The sequence below is a fragment of the Narcine bancroftii genome, chromosome 3 (assembly GCF_036971445.1).
Source record: "Narcine bancroftii isolate sNarBan1 chromosome 3, sNarBan1.hap1, whole genome shotgun sequence".
In the NCBI taxonomy this organism is placed as follows: domain Eukaryota; kingdom Metazoa; phylum Chordata; class Chondrichthyes; order Torpediniformes; family Narcinidae; genus Narcine; species Narcine bancroftii.
The window spans coordinates 179,160,613-179,181,242 of NC_091471.1; the positions used below are offsets into that span (position 1 = coordinate 179,160,613).

At 40.4% G+C, this 20,630-nt stretch overlaps 1 protein-coding gene across 1 annotated transcript in view; it reads right to left on the reverse strand.

Annotated features, from left to right (window-relative positions):
* Nucleotides 1-20,630, reverse strand: part of LOC138757901 (cytokine-dependent hematopoietic cell linker-like) — a 121,372-nt gene that overhangs the window by 22,529 nt on the left and 78,213 nt on the right. The window contains exons 3-7 of the mRNA XM_069925993.1: nt 10,984-11,057; nt 8,927-8,978; nt 7,619-7,681; nt 5,499-5,512; nt 3,227-3,249 (exon numbers count right to left, since the gene is read on the reverse strand). Coding sequence (XP_069782094.1) covers nt 3,227-3,249; nt 5,499-5,512; nt 7,619-7,681; nt 8,927-8,978; nt 10,984-11,057 — 226 coding nt within the window. The remainder of the gene's footprint in view (nt 1-3,226; nt 3,250-5,498; nt 5,513-7,618; nt 7,682-8,926; nt 8,979-10,983; nt 11,058-20,630) is intronic.

Here is a 20,630-nt window from a genome sequence, read left to right on the forward strand (position 1 = left end):
CTTGTTTTCTTTTTCTTTTCTTCTTTGGCTTGGCTTCGCGGACGAAGATTTATGGAGGGGGTAAAAGTCCACGTCAGCTGCAGGCTCGTTTGTGGCTGACAAGTCTGATGCGGGACAGGCAGACACGGTTGCAGCGGCTGCAGGGGAAAATTGGTTGGTTGGGGTTGGGTGTTGGGTTTTTCCTCCTTTGCCTTTTGTCAGTGAGGTGGGCTCTGCGCTCTTCTTCAAAGGAGGTTGCTGCCCGCCAAACTGTGAGGCGCCAAGATGCACGGTTTGAGGCGATATCAGCCCACTGGTGGTGGTCAATGTGGCAGGCACCAAGAGATTTCTTTAGGCAGTCTTTACTCTGGGACAAAATACAACTTGTAAATTCTAGACTTCAGTTTAGAGTCATAGAGATTCTAGACTGTTGGAAACCACTCAACACCAGAGTTCACTCTTTGTCCTGACAAAGAGCATTAAAACCTTTACAAATGTGATATTCATGAAATTGGAAAGAGTTGGAGTGATTTTCTAGGGTCTACAAATCAATCTTCATCCTTGACCATTCAGCACCTCGTGATGTCCTAACTCTTCACCCAGCAGGCCCTTGTGGAGATAAACAAGTGAGCACTGAAAACTAAAACATAGGCTTTCAGCCTACTTCATGACTAAATTGATGTGCTTTGCTTGAATAGCAGGCAGGATGCTTTGGTACTTCTACACAGAGGAAAGAACCCAGGTCAGCATTGTTTTTCTTTATTCATTTATATGGATGAAATCATTTCCACGAGGGCAATATTTATTATCATCTTAATTGCTACTGGGGAGAGCAGGGAGCAGAGACACAGTGTGGGGTGCTATTTCCCAGTTCGACTGCTGAGGCTTTAAACAGTCTGGTGTTTTATTTAAAATCCTGTGACCATATGGTCTGGGCCCAAGATGGAGGTGCCTATGTTCAGCAATGGCTTCATATGGTTGCAGCTTCTGGGGGAGCAGCGGGCTGGAGCATCACATTAGAAACAGGGAGAACAAGGTCTTTGAAAAGGTCTTTGGGAAGGAGATGCAGAGGAGATGGAACCATGGTTGCTGACAAACGAAGGGCTCTGCATCTGAAACACACACATATTTGGTGACTTGTGGGAGAGGAGCCCACATAGGCCGCAGGCTTCTGATGATTTGCGGTTAAAGGAGTCACACCAAGCTGCAGCCAGTAGAAACTAGGTATTGGAACCAGGATTTGAGAGGATGCTGAGGGCAAGGAGGGCTCCCAAAAGGCCCTGAAAACTGAAGTCTTCCTCATTGTGTTGAAGTGAGCTGATGGTTTGAACTTAACTGGTGTCTTGTGTGGCTGCAGAAGCTGCGGAGCGCTGGAGGTGGATCCACGGACACGCAATGATTCAGGGGGGATTCTCTTTTACTTCTCTGATTATAAGTGGTGCTGGGCAATGCCTTATGTGTAGTATAACATTTCTGCTTTTATTACATGATAATAAATATTATCTGATCCGATCAGATCTGACATGCCCCTTTTTTGAACCACTGAAGTCTGTGTAGTATAGCCACTTCCCCAGTGCAGCTGAGAGGTAATTCCAGGATTTAGACCTAGTAATGATGCAGGAACAGCAATATATTTCAATATTGGAAGGATGTACAGCCTGGAGGGGGACCTGCAAGTAGTGGCCATATAACTGCTTCCATTTTCCTGCTTGGTGGTGTAGGTTTTGGGTGTGGCAGCTTGTACTGCATTGCATTTAGTTAATGGTGTATGAGTGTATTGAATGATTGAATGCTCAGAATGGTGGATGATGTGGACTACTTTGTCACCAAGTCACAATCTTGTTAGTTGAAATAATTTACTCATTTATCTAGGTGAATTACTGCATGAGTAGAAATACTTCATTAAGCAGTCTATCTTTTTTACTCATTAATTTTAGGCATCAATGAGATTTCATATGTCTTGAAGATTTTTGTCTTGTCTGCAGACAAAAATGAACATAACTACATACATGGTTCCCCTTCCCTTAGGTCACAAATTAACAACCCTCTTAATTTTGTTTGGGACTACAGAGAATTTGTTAGCGCTAACAAAGGAACAGCAAAAGAAAAGTTACCAGCAATGATAAATTCCATATAATAGTTTTTATTAAACCATTTCTTATTTATCTCTAACTTAAACTCTAAATTTAAACCCACTAAGCGCAAATGTAATGTGTGTGTGTGTGTGTGTGTGTGTGTGTGTGTGTGTGTGTGTGTGTGTGCTTTAAAGTCCAAAAATCTAAAAAGTAAATTTTTAAAACTTCAGCATCATTTTAGCTTTGCTTGAAGGTCTTAAATTTTCAGTTCAGAAATAATTATAAAGCGCTTTTAAACATCAAAATTTCAGGCCTTTTTCAATTCATGATTCTTGATGAGCCGTCTTTCATTGAGATTTTCCTTCATATTGGAGTGACCATTTTCTGGGCATGAAAGAGAAGTTGGCTTACTTCTTTAAAAGCCACTTATGTTGTATCTCCTGTGAATAGGATAATACAAGTCCTGTCTTTTCACGAGGTCAAATGTTCTTCTTCTGTTTTCTTCTTAAGAGTCACGGAGTTTTTTTCCACGATGAGGCTGGACTCTATTTTCAAAAGAGCTGTCAGAAAAGTGGTTTCTACTTTTGAAATTCACTTATTTTCTGTATTCCACTTTTATTAGGGAGTAACGCATAGCAGCATCTATTCTGGTTACTGTAATTCAACCACATCTTTCTCAAGGTCACACAGGGTCTTAACTTCTGAAATTGATTCAAAGTGTCTGAATTTGATAATATATTTCTCCAAATCATGTGACATTACATTATCAATGAAGTCTTTCCCAATTCTTGGAAACTACATGAACATTTACTGGAATCCTTAACAGTTTTAGTTTCATTTCTGAAAAACTTCTTGTCTGACCACATCTCTGTTAAAGAAGCTTAATTGCTTTTAAGAACCACACCTGCTACTTGAGTTTCAATTATGAACACTCTGTACTATTATAGCTCTGCTTTCCAGACACATCGATTCCGACAAAGAACTCTCTTCATTGAGTGCAGTGGTTGTCTGTAAATGTATTGTGACCTGTGTGTGTAACCCTGAACCACACCACAACTAACCTAAGATATAATTATAAGAAATATAGCTCAACACGAACATAAATATTAATATTAGCACAGATCCATTACACTTGTCATGGTAGAATTCTGAACAAATATGCTCAACAATACCTGGGAAGTGGTCGTGTCGGTAGCTGTGTGGAATAGAAAATTTGAGCCATTAATAAAGATTGAGAATCCATTGTCTTACAAGCTGCAGCTTCCCAGTTATGTAAGGCATTAATTAGGTATGATTGAGTCATTATGAAGTGAAGAAAAGGTAATAAATATAAAGGAAGAAAAATACAATAAGTATTCATAGTGCAGTGGGCAATCGCATGGCAACAGCATAATATTTGCAACACATTTAGATTATACAGAAATTCCTGGGAAAATCCATCTAGAATCTGACACATATGCATTTTGCATCTCCCCTTTTGAAGGTGATGACAGGCTCCCCTCTCTAACTTGTCCATGTTTCTTTTGTTCCACTGGAGAATAAAAAAATATATATTTCTAACCGATTAGCTTGCCTGAGCCTCATAAATTTTTACTTCTGCTCTCAATTCCAATGCATAATATTTAAGTTAGCTTGTTCACTACAACCTTTTTTTTAAAAACTCTTGCGCAAGAAACTCTGAACATCAATAATTACCCAGGAAGTGAAGTGAGACTGAAAGCATGAAGTAGAAGATTGAATCCCTTTTGGTGAACAAGTGAAGAAAGATTGAGTGACAGCAATTCCTGACCACATGAAGCTTGAAAGACTATTTAGATTGGCCTCAAGAAGCAATATCAAGAGATGAGTGTATAATGGAAAGAAATAGAATGAGCGAGAGAAACAAAGTAAAATTGATGAATTTATTGAAGTGGAATAGAATTTAGAGGGAATCAAGTTTTATTTTGGAAGAAATTACACCAAATATGTGATGATGGGCATTTTGTTTCAGGAAACGATAGAAGTAATCAGAAATTTAATGGATATTTTTAAGAATGTATAGATAATCTCATGGACTTGCCCTGTGATGTTATCAATGTGGAAACATCTGATGCTTTATTAAATAATATGAGCTAGTGGACATGTGAATATAATTTGGCTGGGTCCAGTAACATTTCAAGAACAGGGAAGCGGATATGCACATTGACTAACATTTTCATGGGATTACATTGATCATGAAAAGGAACGTTCACCTAACTGATCCAGTCCAACATTTATGAGTCTTCTCTCCCTATTCATCAAATTTTGCCAGCATATCATTCTAACACTTTCTCCCTTATCCACTTTTCTTGCTTTCCCTTAATTGCATCCATGCTATTTCATTAGAAACGTCTCATGGCAAATATTTGATAACAAGTCTTTGGTTAAAGAGTTGTTTTCTGAATTATTTATTGGGCTTATCAGCAAAAGTCTTATAATTACAGAATCTCCAGTCATTCTCTTGCTTCTCAAATTGGACTCATAACTTCCATTAGCTCATTATTGGTCTGGATTGAGGTTACAGTGAGCTATCTGTGTCCGGCAACCTAATAGATCTTGAACTTCTGTGTACGCATAGACAAATGTGGAAGTCTGCAGTTCAGTGACAGACAGAGTAATATGTGCTGAGCAGAGGAGGTGAATGTGTGTTCACATCTGGCCTCTTAGCTACAATAAGGATCATTGCCCTGGTCATTTGAATCAGGCTTCCAAGGACAACTGAAAAGAAGTGGTTTATTCTCACTTTAAAAAAAAAGTTCACATTATTTCCTAGTAATTTAAGGCATTTTTTCATTGCATACTTAGTATTTAGTGTACTTTTTTTACTGATTATATTTTAATTATTTTAAAATTCCAGTTAAATAGTTTTCACTCATCACTTACTGTTGGAGACATTTAAAATAGTTCAAAAGCATCTGGTGGCATTGAGCTGATTCCCAGATGCCAGCTGAGGACCACACTGCCTTTCATGGGGGCCACCAGTTTCAGAGTTCAGCCTAGCTGTCCCTTCATCTCAGATCAGGTTTAAGATGGGCAGGTGGGGAGGCATCTTTGAGCAGTGGGCAGTGAAACAGGTTTAAGATGCTCTGCTAACTCCATCATGGCAATCAAATGATGAAACCAAAATAAAATGAGGATAAAAGGTAAAAGCAATTATGTTCAGGCTATATATTGAAAGTTCAGCAGAAATTATTGACAGTGATTAAACTAATCTAGATTTTAAAGGATGATTAAAATGGGAAGTTTCCAAAATGTCTATTTATTTTGACGAATCCAGAAAAATATTGAAGATTAGCAAAGGAGATGCGTACACAAGGAAATTCATTAATATCAGATGAAAAGTTGTATAATGAAGTCAGTAAGTACCATGGTAAAAATGACATGAATAAAGCTGTGATATCTTTAGATTGAGCATAATTCTCTTACCTTTGGACTTCTCTCTGAGAAATAAAAAAAACCAAAAACTAGTGTTATTCTTGTATATTTTAGCACTTGATTTCTTTAATAATACTTGTGTGAAATATACAGTATTTCCCTGTAAAATCTTTTGAATGGATTCCATGAAGAATGACCAACATGGCCATTCTACATTGTAACAGTAAGCCAGTATGTGGAACATAAAAGATATCAGAAGGAGTCTGTTGAAAGATCTTTTGCCTACAGTATTTCAACAAGTGAACACATGGCCTTATTGTTGGCTGGAGAAGATCCCATAGAAATGTTAAAATCAGCCATTAGAAATTCAGGGTTAATGAGATTTCAACACACAGTTATGTATTCACTACCCAGTGTCAAGGAACTCAGACACCAGCCAGGAGCAGGCATAGATAGTGGAGAGCAGCTGGGACTTAAAATTGTGCTGGTCATACACCAAATAAGTTGATGTGAGTGAGATGCTTGAAATGTCACACCCATTATCTGTGATAGTGACACCAGGAATTAAAATCATTTGCAGCTGGCAAAGCCCCACCTCCAACTTCGCTGAATAAAATGGTTGGGGCTGTTCCCTGATAGAAGGTCAGCACAAAGTCTCATCGAATTGCTGCAGTGCCTGAAATCAGTTACCTTGGCAGGTAATGGAATACTCTTTGGGAGAAAACTTGCTGATAGCTGATGGCAGCCAGCAGCTATCAAGATGGGACCAAGAAAGCAGTTCCAGAGAAGACCACTTCAAAGTGGTGACAGAGCATGGGGACTGTTTGTGGGTTGTTTCTAACAGATGATGATCATTATTATGTACTCTCTAATATCTGAAACTGTCAGAATTATGAGATGATGCCTTGCATTGTTGAACTGTATCATTCTCTTTAATATTATGCCCGGCACCTTTGTCCCATTTGACATTAAGCCCTGTTTTATTGTAACACTATATTTTTTATTCTTGCATTACCTGCAGTAGAAACGCAAAGGTTGACTTGCCCAGATAGCATGTGAAACAAAGTTTTTCCACTGGTACATATGTCAATGAATGGTTTAATTCATTTCAAGGCAATTCAAGTTGATTATTTAAGATGAAGGGAGACCACAGAAAGATCATCATCATAGCATCTTTACATTGGCTGGAAGCCTTGATGCTGGACTGTGGGATCCATGGGCCCACAGTTTCCAGACATGGGCAGTGTGTCCTTTGGCAATCTGGACACCAATTCTAAGGGCTAGTATGGGAGTAACTCCTGCTCTTTAGTTTTACTTTGTCTCTTGGTGGTAAAGAGTAAAATTATGTTAATCTGGCATGCTCAAGTCTTCAATGGCATTGGACGGCCACATTATTCTAATTATACTCTCATGCTTATTTAATTCACTTTTTTGAGAAGTTACATGGTAGAATAATAAATCTTTCAGTGAATCTGATAGGTTAAATGACCATGGGAATCAAGGGCATGATAAGTTTCAAAGGGAGGATGGGAACTGGGGCCCTGATGAGTTCAAAATCAACACAGAACCAGAGCCCTGGTAATTGGAAGGGAGGGTGGGAAATAGAGCTCCAGAGGTTGGAAGGCAGAATGGAAACTGCGGACTGGTGAGTGTAAAAGGAGTATGGGCATCAATCAGTGGAAGGGAGTGCAGGAACTGGGGGGCTGAGGAGTCAGATGCCGAGCAAATCAGATTTCTGAATGGCTGGATAACAGATTACCGGTGTTTCATGGTAGTGGTCACAATTCACAATGCTGACTAGAGCCATTCCAAAATCCTCAGGAGGGCTGCATGGGATGAGAAGGGTTTCTTAGGAAGGATACAGATAAAGGGAAGGGTTTTCTCTCTCTTCAGTTGGATTTGTAGATCAGGTGAAAATTTGTCAGTTGTAGTTTATCCCAAATTAAGGGTCTCTGCAAATGAAATCATTCAGGTTCAGACTCCTCGAGGTTCAGAATTTCAGGTGGAAAACTTTATTTCTATTCCTGCCATTCTCTCATATAATATTATGACCTGTAGATCTCTTTATACCCAACCTGCCTTGAAGGGACTTGTACATCTTCCAAATTTATCCATATATTTCTACCTTATTTGACATTTTATAACTTGGAATAGAAAAATAAGTCAAATACCTGGACCATCAAGAGAATTCTTTGCAGTCTTTGAAGGTTTAACAGTTCTGTCAACAACTGGGCCTGAGGCAAGCAAGACATCTGTGTGACTGGAGTTGAACTGTAACTTTCTTTGGTACTTGATTTTTTAATAATTTTGTGAATTATTCAAATTTCTCTGAACATGTTGGCCACATGCATATTCTTAGGGGGAGTGATTTAGTTTTCTTAATAACCAAAACTTAACTGAAATCAGTTAAATTATATGTAGGAGAAATTTGACAGCAAAATAAGCCCAGGAAATGAGGAAAGTTGAGACAAGGTCTGACCTCCTAAAATGGATTTCCTGACTGGATATTGGAAGTTGAAGGACTCACACTAGCAAGCAGACTGTTGGAGACTGGCTTGTGCAAACCAGGTATTGGGATCGGGACTCAAGAGGGTGCTGAGTGCAAGAAGGGAGGCAAAGGGTCTAGTGGGCTGAAACCTTCCTGATAGTATTGGAGTTTCGGAACTGGGAGATTGAGTTTTCCAGTGGAGTGAACAGGAGGCTGTGTGGCTGCGGGGGTGCTGGAAGAAGAATCTATGGACACTTGGTGTCTCTGAAAGGACTCTCTTTTGCTTCTCTTTCTCTTATTGTTGGGGGCACTGGGTTACTCTAGTGTATCCTTTTGTGTGCCTTTATGGCAAGCAGAAGTTAATAACTTTGTGTCTTATTACATTTTGGGCCTTCATACGTGACAATAAAGGTATCTTGAATTTGGAAGGGAGTTTGCTGTTAACTGAGTTTGGGAAGCAAAGACTTAATTCAAAGGATTGCTGCAGAAAGTGAATTGTTGATGATGTTAATGATTAGGTCATGGCTTTTCCTTGTAGAGACAAATTTTGGTGAAATATCAAAACAGCTATTATATCTCCTCATTCCATAAATTTACTTCCATGTGCAAAGGAATATGCAAAATTTTATGTTTTTCATGAAAAGATAAACATTCAGCCTGATAGAAGTCTAAAAACTGGATGAGGCTGTCCCTTGGCCAACACTAATTCCCATCAAATTACTGCAATGCCTGAAATCAGTCAGCTTGGCAGAAAATAGGAAACCATTTTGTAGACATTTCACCGAGAGCCGACAGCTACCAACATGGAACCAAGAAACTAGTTCCAAAAAAGGGAGTTGATGATCCAAGGGGAAGGAAGGGCCACAGATCACTATGCTTGATTTAATGAGGCTGTGTGCCTCAGTGGAAGGCAAAATGATTAATACGTTTGTAGAAGGTTTTCTACCCTCACTTCCACAGCATGCATCAGAATTTGTAAAAGGAGGTTCACCTGGAGCAACAAACTCCAAATGGCTGTCAGAACTCGACTTGCCTCTTTGCATCTGGAAAATAAAACATGACTTAGAACTGTCAGAGCTAATCAAAACATTGAAGAGTACAAATAAGTCTAGCAGTTAAGGGCTATTGTATGATTCAAAACTTGCAGAATTTAAAACTACACAGTTAAATTTCAGTTCTTTCCATTATATTACATTTTTCTATGAAGACTAAACTTGCATTCGACTCAGTGTCCAAATGTCAACAATGAATAAGTGGATGGATGGATGAATGGATAGATGAATGAAGAGTTTATTGTCATATGCATGAGCGCAGTGTACAGATGCAATGAAAATCTTGCATGCTGCAGCTTCCCAGTTACGTAAAACTCACTATCAACAATGTCAATCGAATCAAGAGAAAGAAGAGAAAAATAGAATCTGAGGCACCTGCAAGCTCACACCAAGACACAAGAGAAACTTGTCCGTGAACTACTCTTTGCAGACGATGCCGCTTTAGTTGCCCATTCAGAGCCAGCTCTTCAGCGCTTGACGTCCTGCTTTGCGGAAACTGCCAAAGTGTTTGGCCTGGAAGTCAGCCTGAAGAAAACTGAGGTCCTCCATCAGCCAGCTCCCCACCATGACTACCAGCCCCCCCACATCTCCATCGGGCACACAAAACTCAAAACGGTCAACCAGTTTACCTATCTCGGCTGCACCATTTCATCAGATGCAAGGATCGACAATGAGATAGACAACAGACTCGCCAAGGCAAATAGCGCCTTTGGAAGACTACACAAAAGATCTGGAAAAACAACCAACTGAAAAACCTCACAAAGATAAGCGTATACAGAGCCGTTGTCATACCCACACTCCTGTTCGGCTCCGAATCATGGGTCCTCTACCGGCATCACCTACGGCTCCTAGAACGCTTCCACCAGCGTTGTCTCCGCTCCATCCTCAACATCCATTGGAGCGCTTTCATCCCTAACGTCGAAGTACTCGAGATGGCAGAGGTCGACAGCATCGAGTCCACGCTGCTGAAGATCTAGCTGCGCTGGGTGGGTCACGTCTCCAGAATGGAGGACCATCGCCTTCCCAAGATCGTGTTATATGGCGAGCTCTCCACTGGCCACCGTGACAGAGGTGCACCAAAGAAAAGGTACAAGGACTGCCTAAAGAAATCTCTTGGTGCCTGCCACATTGACCACCGCCAGTGGGCTGATATCGCCTCAAACCGTGCATCTTGGCGCCTCACAGTTTGGCGGGCAGCAACCTCCTTTGAAGAAGACTGCAGAGCCCACCTCACTGACAAAAGGCAAAGGAGGAAAAACCCAACACCCAACCCCAACCAACCAATTTTCCCCTGCAGCCGCTGCAACCGTGTCTGCCTGTCCTGCATCGGACTTGTCAGCCATAAACGAGCCTGCAGCTGACGTGGACTTTTACCCCCTCCATAAATCTTCATCTGTGAAGCCAAGCCAAAGAAGAAAAAGAGAAAAACAAATTTGGTGGAAAAATGTGCTATTTCATTTGTGCAGGCAGGTCATTGGAAGTTTTGGTTATTGCAATGTTTAGTGCAATGGTTATTGTTATTGCTGAAGTACAGTGAAGTCTTTGCTTTGTGTGCTATCCAGCCACTAGCCTATACAAAGTACAACTTATAAGGGTTCACAAGCCTGATAGCTGTTGGAAAAAATGTTCTTGAACTTATAAATGCCAGAGTTCAGACTTCTGTGCCTGTTGTCTGAAAGTAGCAGTGGGAAGAGAGCATGGGTAGGGTAATGGGGGACTTTTATGATTTTGGCTGCTTTATTGAGGTAGTGTTTCACATTGATATCTTCAGTGGATGGGGAACACTGAGCATTCAAGCTACCATACCATGTCATATTGAATTAATTTGTTGTCCACTTTAATTGTAATAGATTTTATCCATTCCTGGTTGATATTTAAGTCTGACTTCTTTCATTTTGAATTATATTTCATTATATTACAATAAAGATTATAAAACAGATAAACACTGGTTACGGTAGTTACTTAAATTGCAGCTTCTGCACTATGTATAGTGTACCTGAGGTCCCAGTCTTGGCAGTTGACTATTCTTTGGGTTAAATAGGTGTGGTTTCATTGATAAACATCGCTTATCTGTAAATAACCAGAATATTCCAAATTATTTACAATTTTGACTTTTCCTTAAAATGATCATTTAAAAATTGGCTTGAAGAGCACCTTAATTAGCACTAATTAACTCAGTGTAGATTGTAACTTGCATCAATTTTCCAATTTAGTCATGCACACTGTAAAATTGGATGGGTATTTACATGCACTATTTGCATTTGAATACTTGATGGTTTTCTAGCATCAAATCTGCATTTGATGACCACCATTTACACAATGTCCATTTCCTTTTTTCTTGGATGAGCGTTGAAAAGAAGATGTCGTTGACATTAGGAGACATGACTGAGCAGCTTAACGCTGCAAACTGCTCATGCATCTTTGAAAGTTTATGGAGTATGTTTTCACTCACACTGAATATTTCTTTTAATATTTAGCTGTTGAAATACTTAATGCTGGTAGCACGCCATTAATTTGTAAGTGAGACGTGGCAATGTCTCACGAATATTACTTACCTCTGCATGATGAAGGATGAGACATGCCTTAAAAAAGGATACATTTGAAATTTGTGTTTAGAATCATATGTGACTTGAAGAGCTCAAATCACACATAAATTGAGAATGCAAGCATTTGAGTTTAACCATAGAAAGTTACAGCGCAAAAAACAGGCCATCCAAGCCTTTCAGTCTGCGCTGACCAATAAAACTAGTTAGTTTCACTGAACTACTTTCATTCCATAATCCTCCAGTCCACTCCTATCCATGTACTTATCCATTTTATTTTTAAAACTCAAGATTAAATCTGCATTCATTACATCAGAGGGCAGCACATTCCACAATCCCACCACTCTCTGAGTGAAAAACTTTCCCCTAATGTTCCCCTTGTACCTCTCCCCCTTCCAGCTAAAGCTATGATCTCTCCTAGTTATCTCCCCCAATCTAAGTGGAAACATCCTACTCACATCTACTCTGTCTATACCCATCATAATCTTATGAACCTCTATCAAGTCTCTCCTCATTCTTCTTCATTCCAAAGGGTTTAGTCCTATCCTGTTTAATCTTTCCCAGTAACTCAACTCCTGAAGACCTGGCGACATCTTAGTAAATCTTCTCTGCACTCTTTCAATCTTATTGATTTATTTCCTGCTGCTGGGGATCAGAATTGCACATAATATTCTAAGTGTGGCCTCACCATTGATTGAATAACTTCAAAATAACATCCCAACTTCTATTCTCAATATTTTGATTTATAAAGGCTAAGATGTCAAAAGCTTTCTTTACAACCCTGTCCATGTGCGACACCATCTTCAAGGAACAATGTACATGTATTCCCAGATCTCTTTGCTCCTCCACACTCCTGAATGGCCTACCATTTACTGTGTACATCCTACACTAATTCACTCTTCCAAAGTGCAACATCTCACACTTATCTGCATTAAATTCCATCAGCCATTTACTGGCCCAATTTCTCAGCTGGTCCAGATCCCTCTGTAAGCTTTGAAAATCTTCCTCACAGTCCATGATGCCTCCTATCTTTGTGTCATCAGCAAACTTGCTGATCCAATTTTACCACGTCATTATATAGATAACAAAATATAATGGTCCCAACACAGATCCCTGAGGCACTCCATTCGACACAGACCTCCAGTCTGAGAAGCAACTATCTACTGCCACTCTGTTTTCTTCCACCAATAATCAACCTCACATGTGGAACCTTGTCAAAGTCCATATAAGCAAAACCCACAACCTTTCTCTCATCAACCTTCCTGATAACTTATTCAAAAAACTCTACAAGATTTGTTAAACACGACCTACCACACTTAAATCAATGCTGACTTTCCTTAATTAGTTGATGACGGTCCAAATATCTACATATCCTATCTCTCAGAAATCCTTCAAATAATTTACATACTACTAACATCAGCCTCACTGGTCTATAATTGCCTGGTTTAATTTTGGAGCCCTTCTTAAACAGCGGACAATATGAGCTAATCTCCAATTCTCTGGCACCTCCCCCATGACTAAGGACATTTTGAATATATCCACGAGGGGCCCTGAAATTTCATATTTCACTAATTTATGTAGCATGAATAAGTATAAATAATGGGTGTCTTATGTGGTGAAACTTCAGAACCGTAACAGGACTGCAGCACAGAACCAGTACCAAACCATTTTGTTTTGCTAAGTCCCACTGACCTGCCCCCAGTCTATAGCCCTCCATACCTCTCCCATCCATGTAACTGTTCAAATTCTTCTTAAATGTTAAAAATGAGCCCACAGTCACCACCTCAGCGGGCAGCTCATTCCATACTCCCACCACTCTCTGTGTGAATAAGTTCTCCCTAAACTTTTCCCCTTTTGCTCTTAACCCATATCCTCTGGTTTGTATTTCACCTTCCCTCAGTGGAAAAAGCTTATCTATATTTACTCTGTCTATCCCCTTCATAATTTTAAATACCTAATTTTTTTATGATCCAGGGAAAAAAGTCCCAAACTGTTTAACGTTGTCTGTAACTTATTGATATATTCCTGTAGTTAGGTGATCAAAACTGCACACACAATACATCAAATTTGGCCTCACCAATGTCTTATACAACTTTACCATAACATCCCAACTCCTATACTCAATAATTTGATTTATGAAGGCCAATATGCCATAAACTCTCTTTACAACCCTATACTAACTGTGACACCACTTTAAGAGAATTTCCAGATTCTTCTGTTCTACCACATTTCTCAGTCCCCTACCATTTACCATGTGTGTCCTTTCTGTTTGATCCTTCCAAAATGCAACACCTCACCCTTGTCCTAATTAAATTCCATCTGCTATTTTTCAGCCCAGTTTACCAGCTGGTCTAAATCACTCTGCAAGCTTTGAAAACCTTCTTTGCTGTCCACAACACCTCTAAACTTAATGTGTCATCTGCAATTTACCACATTATCATTTGGATCACTGATATTGTCCCAGCATCGAACCCTGAGGCACATCACTAGTCACAGGTCTCCATTCTGAGAAGCAATCATCCACCATCATCTCTGGGTTCTGTCCAGCCATTATTGGATCCAGTTCATTACTTCACCATGAATACCGAGTGTCTGAACATTCCTGACTAACCTCTCTCATGGGACCTTGTCAAAGGCCTTTCTAAAGTCTACGTAGACAACATCCACAGCCTTTCTTTCATCAACTTTCCTGATAACCTCCTCAAAAACTCTAAGAATGGTTAAACACAACCTACCATGCACAAAGCCATGTTGACTATCCCTAATCAGTTTCTGGCTATCCAAATAACTTTTAGAACACCTTCCAATAATTTACCTATTACTGGCATCAGGCTCACTGGCCTATAATTTCCAGGGTTAATTTTAGAGCCTTTTTTTAAAAAACCAAGGAACAATATGAGCTAATCTCCAATCCTCTGCACTAAACCCATGGCTAAGGACATTTTAAATATTTCTGCTGGATCTCCTGCAATTTCTGCACTAGCCTCCCTTAAGGTTCAAAGGAATATCTTGTCAAATCCTGGGGATTTATCCACCCTTATTTGCTTTAAGATGTTCCTCCTCTTTAATCTGTATAGGCTCCATGACCTCATTGCTTTTCTTCCTTACTTCACACAACTCTGCCTATTTCTTGAGTGAATACTGGAGAAAAAAAAAATTCCTCCATTTCCTTTGGCTCCATAGAAAGCCAACCACTCTGATCTTCAATGGACCAATTTTATTCCTTACTATCCTTTTGCTCTTAATATACCTGTAGAAACCCTTAGGAATTTCCTTCACATTGTCGGCCAAAGCCATCTTGTGACTTCTTTTAACCTTCCTGATTTCTTTCTTGAGGTTCTTCTTGATTTTTAAATAAACCTCAAGTACCTCATTTGCTTCACGTTGCCTATACCTGCTATGCACCTCTCTCTCCCCACGATCCCTTGAAAACCAAGGTTCCCTATTCCTGTTAATCTTGCCTTTATTCGTGGCAGGAACATACAAATTCTGTACTCTCAAAACTTCACCTTTGAAGGTTCTCCACTTACCTTGCACATCCTTTCCGGAAAACAACTTCTCCCAATCCATACATTCTAGATCCTTTCTCATTTCATCAAAATTGGCTTTTCTCCAATTTAGAATCTCAACCTGAGTCTCAGACCTATTTTATCCATAATTAATTTGAAACTAATGGCATTTTGATCACTGGACCCTAAATGTTCCCTAACACATACCACTGACACCTGTCCTGTCTTGTTCCCTTAAAGGAGTTCCAGTATTGCACTCTCTCTAGTTTGTACCTCTATATATTGATTTAGAAAACTTTTCTGAACAGGTTTGACAAACTCCAAGCCATGCAGTATGGGAGTCCCAGTCAATAAGTGGAAAATTAAAATCACCTACTATCACAGCCTTATGGTTCCTGCAGCTGTCTGCTATCTCTCTATAGATTTGCTTCTCCAATTTTCGCTAACTATTGGGCGGTCTATACTACAACCCCATGAATGTGGTCACACCTTTCCCATTCTTCAGCTCCACCCATATAGCCTCAGTAGACGAGCCCTCTGGCCTGAGCACAGCTGTACTATTTTTCCTATGAACAATGCCATTCCTCTCCCTTTCATTCCCCTTGTTCTATCGCATCTAAAGCAGCAGAAGCCCGGAACATTGAGCTGCTAGTCCAGCCCCTCCTGCAACCAAGTTTCACAAAAGTCCACAATATCATTATTCTATGTGCCAATCCATGTTCTAAGCTCGTCTTCCTTTCCGACAATATTTCTTGCATTGAAAATTTCCACCACATTGACTTCTAACAGTGCATGCAATTTTCACATCATCTTTTTCTTCCTCTATCTTCACTGACACTCTGATTCCCCTCCCCCCTGAAAATCCAGTTTAAGCCCCCCCCCAGAACAGCTCTAGCAAACTTTCTACAAGGATATTAGTTTTCCCTCCAGTTCAGGTGCAAACCATCCTGCTGGAACAGGTCTCACCTTCCATGGAAGAGAGCTCAATGATCCACAAACCTGAAGCCCTCCCTCCTGCACCATGTCTTTAGACACATGTTAAGCTGCAATGTCTCAGTCAGCTGGACTTAACACTTTTCCACACAAACACCTTTGACTACAGCACCATCAGGCAGTGATCAGATTGGGACGTATTACAGATACTGAGAGACAAGGACTCAATGGACATGGTGGGGTGGTTCCTGGAACAGACCATCTGGGTCATCTGGTGGAACATCTCATCACCAGTGCTGAGAAACAACCACCAGGTCTTGGCCTGGCTGGTGGTGTGAGGAGCCCTCCCAGTCAGATACTTGCTGTACATCCGGATATCACCCACAACACATCTTCTCCCAAGATGACTGTAGTGGAGCGGAGACAGTTGCCCACTCCTTCGAGAGGAGTGCGTGGAGAAGGATGTAAAAGTCCTCATCACAGTTTACCCCCAGCAGCAGCATGACAGATGACTCTTTGATATATGGGCTGTTCCTGGGGTTGCACAGTCAGAAATCCAGAAAGACAGTTTAGTCTGCCTGAAACTGTTTGTCTTTCAGTACACAGAGACATCGGGGTGGAAGTGACTGGCACATTCCATGCTGCAAGAGTACATGCTGAGGACTGCACTGAGGTTTGGCGCACTATTGAGTCCTTCCGTTACCGGGCATTGAGCAGCTGAGACTGAGGGGATGCCCCGCAAACAACAGAGGGAGGAGTAACGACAAGGTGCCACAGTGGTGGTAATGGTGTAAGTATAAATGAATGTAACAATGTACAGTGATGGAAATGTATGGATAAAACCAAAGGGTGGGAAGACTCTTTGAATGGCTTGCTTTTGTAAATAACTTATTGTGAATAAAGTCTATTTTTGGTTAATAAAAAAAGACTATCTTCCTTTGTGCAATGTACAACTCCAACTGCTCGAATATTTATTCATCGATACTACTGGTTACTATTAACCAGAAACTCGAGTGGACCATGTGCATCAATACCACGACTACTAGTGCTGTTTAGGGATTAGGTATTCTGTGTTGAGTAAATTGCCTCCTGATATGCTCAATTCCTTTCTAGTATCTACAAGGCTGAAGTCAGCAACATGATGAAAACTCTCCATATTACATGAATGAGCACAATGGCACAATGCTTGACTGACACCCCATCAACCTTTCTCAATATATGCTCCTTCTGCCACTGTTGCACACTTGCTGCTGTGGACATTCCAGGACACTCCAAGTCCACCTCCCAATCCTGCAAACTTATATACCAAGTTGGGGTTCATGTGCAAGGAACACCATCATCTAAACGATCCTCTTTGGGTTGCATACTTGGAAGTGTATCTCTGGGCTTTCAGGGTTGCTATGTTGAAAACCAGAAGTTCCTATTCAACAGCCGTAGAACTGTAACAATTCAAAATGGATCAGTCAGTGGTGGAAAGTAAAAGCTAGCCTTGACAATGGTACCCAGCTCTCAAAAGTGAACCAAAAAATACATAGATTTTGTTTTCAAAATACAAAGAATCTGGTGTCTTGGCAATTGGCCACACTCTTGTCCACCAAACCATATCATAAGGGATCCAATTTTCTTCTGCTCTGGGATGATCCATAAAATTTCCAAATTGTAAAGAACAAACTCTCAGTAAATATACTGTGGAAAACACTTTCTCACTAGTTGTGAATATTGATTGCAGTCTTTCCATGAGTTTTAATCATTCTCCTTACTTGCTGTGGCCTTCTTACTTTGTGTTGAATGGAAAGTTTCAAGAAACCTGAGGAAATCCATGGTCGAGCTGTTAAAACTTTAAACTATGTTGAAATATTGCTCAAATTGAACAATTAGCATATATCATCAAGCATTCCACTGTATGCTTGAGATAAAAGTGCTAGTTGACAAATTGGAGCTGACCGCCACACTCTTCATTTTTTTGGTGGATTTACTTCTTTACAAGTAGCCAATTGCATTTAAAGAGAGGCACAAGAAACTGCAGCTGCTGTAATCGTGAGAAAACAAACAACTCAGCAGGCCAGACAGAATCCATGGGGTGAAATAAACAGCCAACATTTTGGGTTGGAATCCTTCATCATGAAGAAGATGGGAAGTAAAAACAGCAAACAAAAAAGGAGAAGGAAGGGCAAGGAAGACGCCTAGAGGTAAAAGGATACTGGTTAGATCAGGGGTGTCAAACTCAAATTCACGGAGGCCCAAAATTAAAAACTTGGACTAAGTCGAGGGCTAAACTAAATATTTATTGAAAATTTTCAACAACATCTGCATGTTTTCTCTTCTTTCAACATATGTAATGTTAAACTTTTTCTTATTAAAATAAATGTTTAATAATAGTTTTGGATAAACTCTTTCCAGAAGCATTAACAAATGAGAAATAAAATATTCAATAAATAATATTTCTCTATAGAGGATTTGTCAAATGTTGCTAATGTGCTGTCGAATAGTAAAATCTGAGGGCTATTGAGAATGTGGGAGAATAACATGATTCCTGAAACAATCAAATGGGTGACTGATTGTGGGCATGAACTCTAGCAGGGTTATTTGCCATGCCCTTTTTCCATTGGTACAGATATCCTTTGATTTACACACTTTTCAAGTTTGATGCCTAATGAGCTTGTATCCAGGTGCAGGACCATTTTTAACCAGGAATATATTTATCACTATGACATGAAACTATTGGAAGATCGTTTTATCCTGAGATTAAAGTTCATAATACTTACTCAGGCCTGTGTGCGGGAGGGCTGGGTTTGCGGGTGATCGGGTTGGACAACGACAGTGCAGGGGCATCGGCTCTCGCTGGAGGGCGGCATCTCGGCGGATCAGCGGCCCCGTCACCGTGAGTCACGGATCGGCCTGCGGCAGGGAGGGGGAGTGGGCAACGGTCCTGGTGAGGTCAGGCCCGAGGCCTCCGGTTCCGGGCGCTGGGAAGCGGCCTTGGCTTCCCCTGACACCGGTCAGGCTCCAAAACCAGAGTCCACGGTGAGACCCTGCAACGTAAACAGAGGAGGTGGGGGCAATTAGCAGGCTGATGTCAATGCATTCTGGGATTTGTTGTATTACTGTGCATGCGCTATACTGGCGCGGCAGCCAGCGGGCCACCTCTAATACATTTTTGAAATGATCTTGTGGGCAAAATATAATTATATTGCGGGCCAAATTTGGCTCACGGGCCAGAGTTTGACATGTGTGGGTTAGATGAAGGAAGGAGAGGTGAGACAGGCAGGGGAATAAGATTGGAGACCATGGCAAGGATGGGGGCAAGGGACAGTGGGTTGGAGTGAGTAAAAAGCAAATTTTGGAATGGGCTAGCAGAATGGAAATATGTGAAGGATAGATTGAAACAGTCAAAACAGCTCTGGATCGGAATTACCTGATATTGGAAAAGTTCAATGTTCTTACCATCGGATTATAGGCCACGCAGATGGAATATGATGGGCTGTTTTACAAGTTTGCACATGGCCTCACTCTGGCATTTGAAGTGGCCGTGGACAGAAAAGGAAGAGGAATTGAAATGGCTGGCAAGCAGGAGTTTCAGCTGGCACATGAGGACAGAGTGCAGATGCTTGACAAAGACGTTGCCTTGTCTGTGATTTGTCTCATCTATGCAAATAATGTTACATGGTGAGCACTGAATTCAGTAAATGAGGCTGCAACATGTGCATGTAAAACTCTGCTAATCTTTGATTAAATCTCTCCAAATCCAAAAATCAAGGGTGAGTCTCTCTCTCTCTCTCTCACACACACACACACACACACACACACACACACACACACACACACACACACACACACACACACACACACACACACACACACACATACACACACACACATCATATGGAATAATACTCATGTTTAATCACTAGAGGGCAACAGTGTCTAATTTTTCATGTTAGGAATCATCATTTTTAAAACCACTGATGAGATACTGAAATGACAATGTATCCCACTCAGAATTATTATTTTCTGGTATGTTTTTAATGTTTTCCATTTTTTAGGTTTCATTTTCTTTCCTTATTTCCTAAAGGGTTTATTCTATTTTGACAGACATGTTTTGCTTGCTCTCCTCTGATTGAGCCAAAAGCCAGTTCTTTGCAAATGGTATAACTTCCTAATTTATTTGGTTTTACTTTCATTTGGAAAGCATCATAGCTAATCCCATCTGTATCTCCAAACATAGAAAAATGATACTTTTACACATTCTAAGAAAGGTAAATAGCAGAGTAAAATCCTGAGTCAACAAGGATAAACAATAGAATTCCACTGCAACCATTTTAGATGATCAAAACTTTTTTTTAGGATGTCACTTGGCTCGAATATTCCATATCAGGTTGGGACCAATAGATATAAAATAAGATAGTTTTGAGGATTACCTTTTATTCTTTTGAATCTGGTTGTTGATTGTACCCCATATTATTTGACTTCCTGGCTTGCTGAGTCGTCTAAACTTGAACAAGGCTTCAAACCTTGCAAATTTCAGCTTTTTCTGGCTCAAGGTGAGGAGGGGAGAAATGTAACAGAAACTTGAGGCGTAACTTTTTCATACAGATGGTTGTGGATGTATGGATTGAGCTGCCAGAACAAGTAGTTGAGCCAGGCACTATTGCAATGTT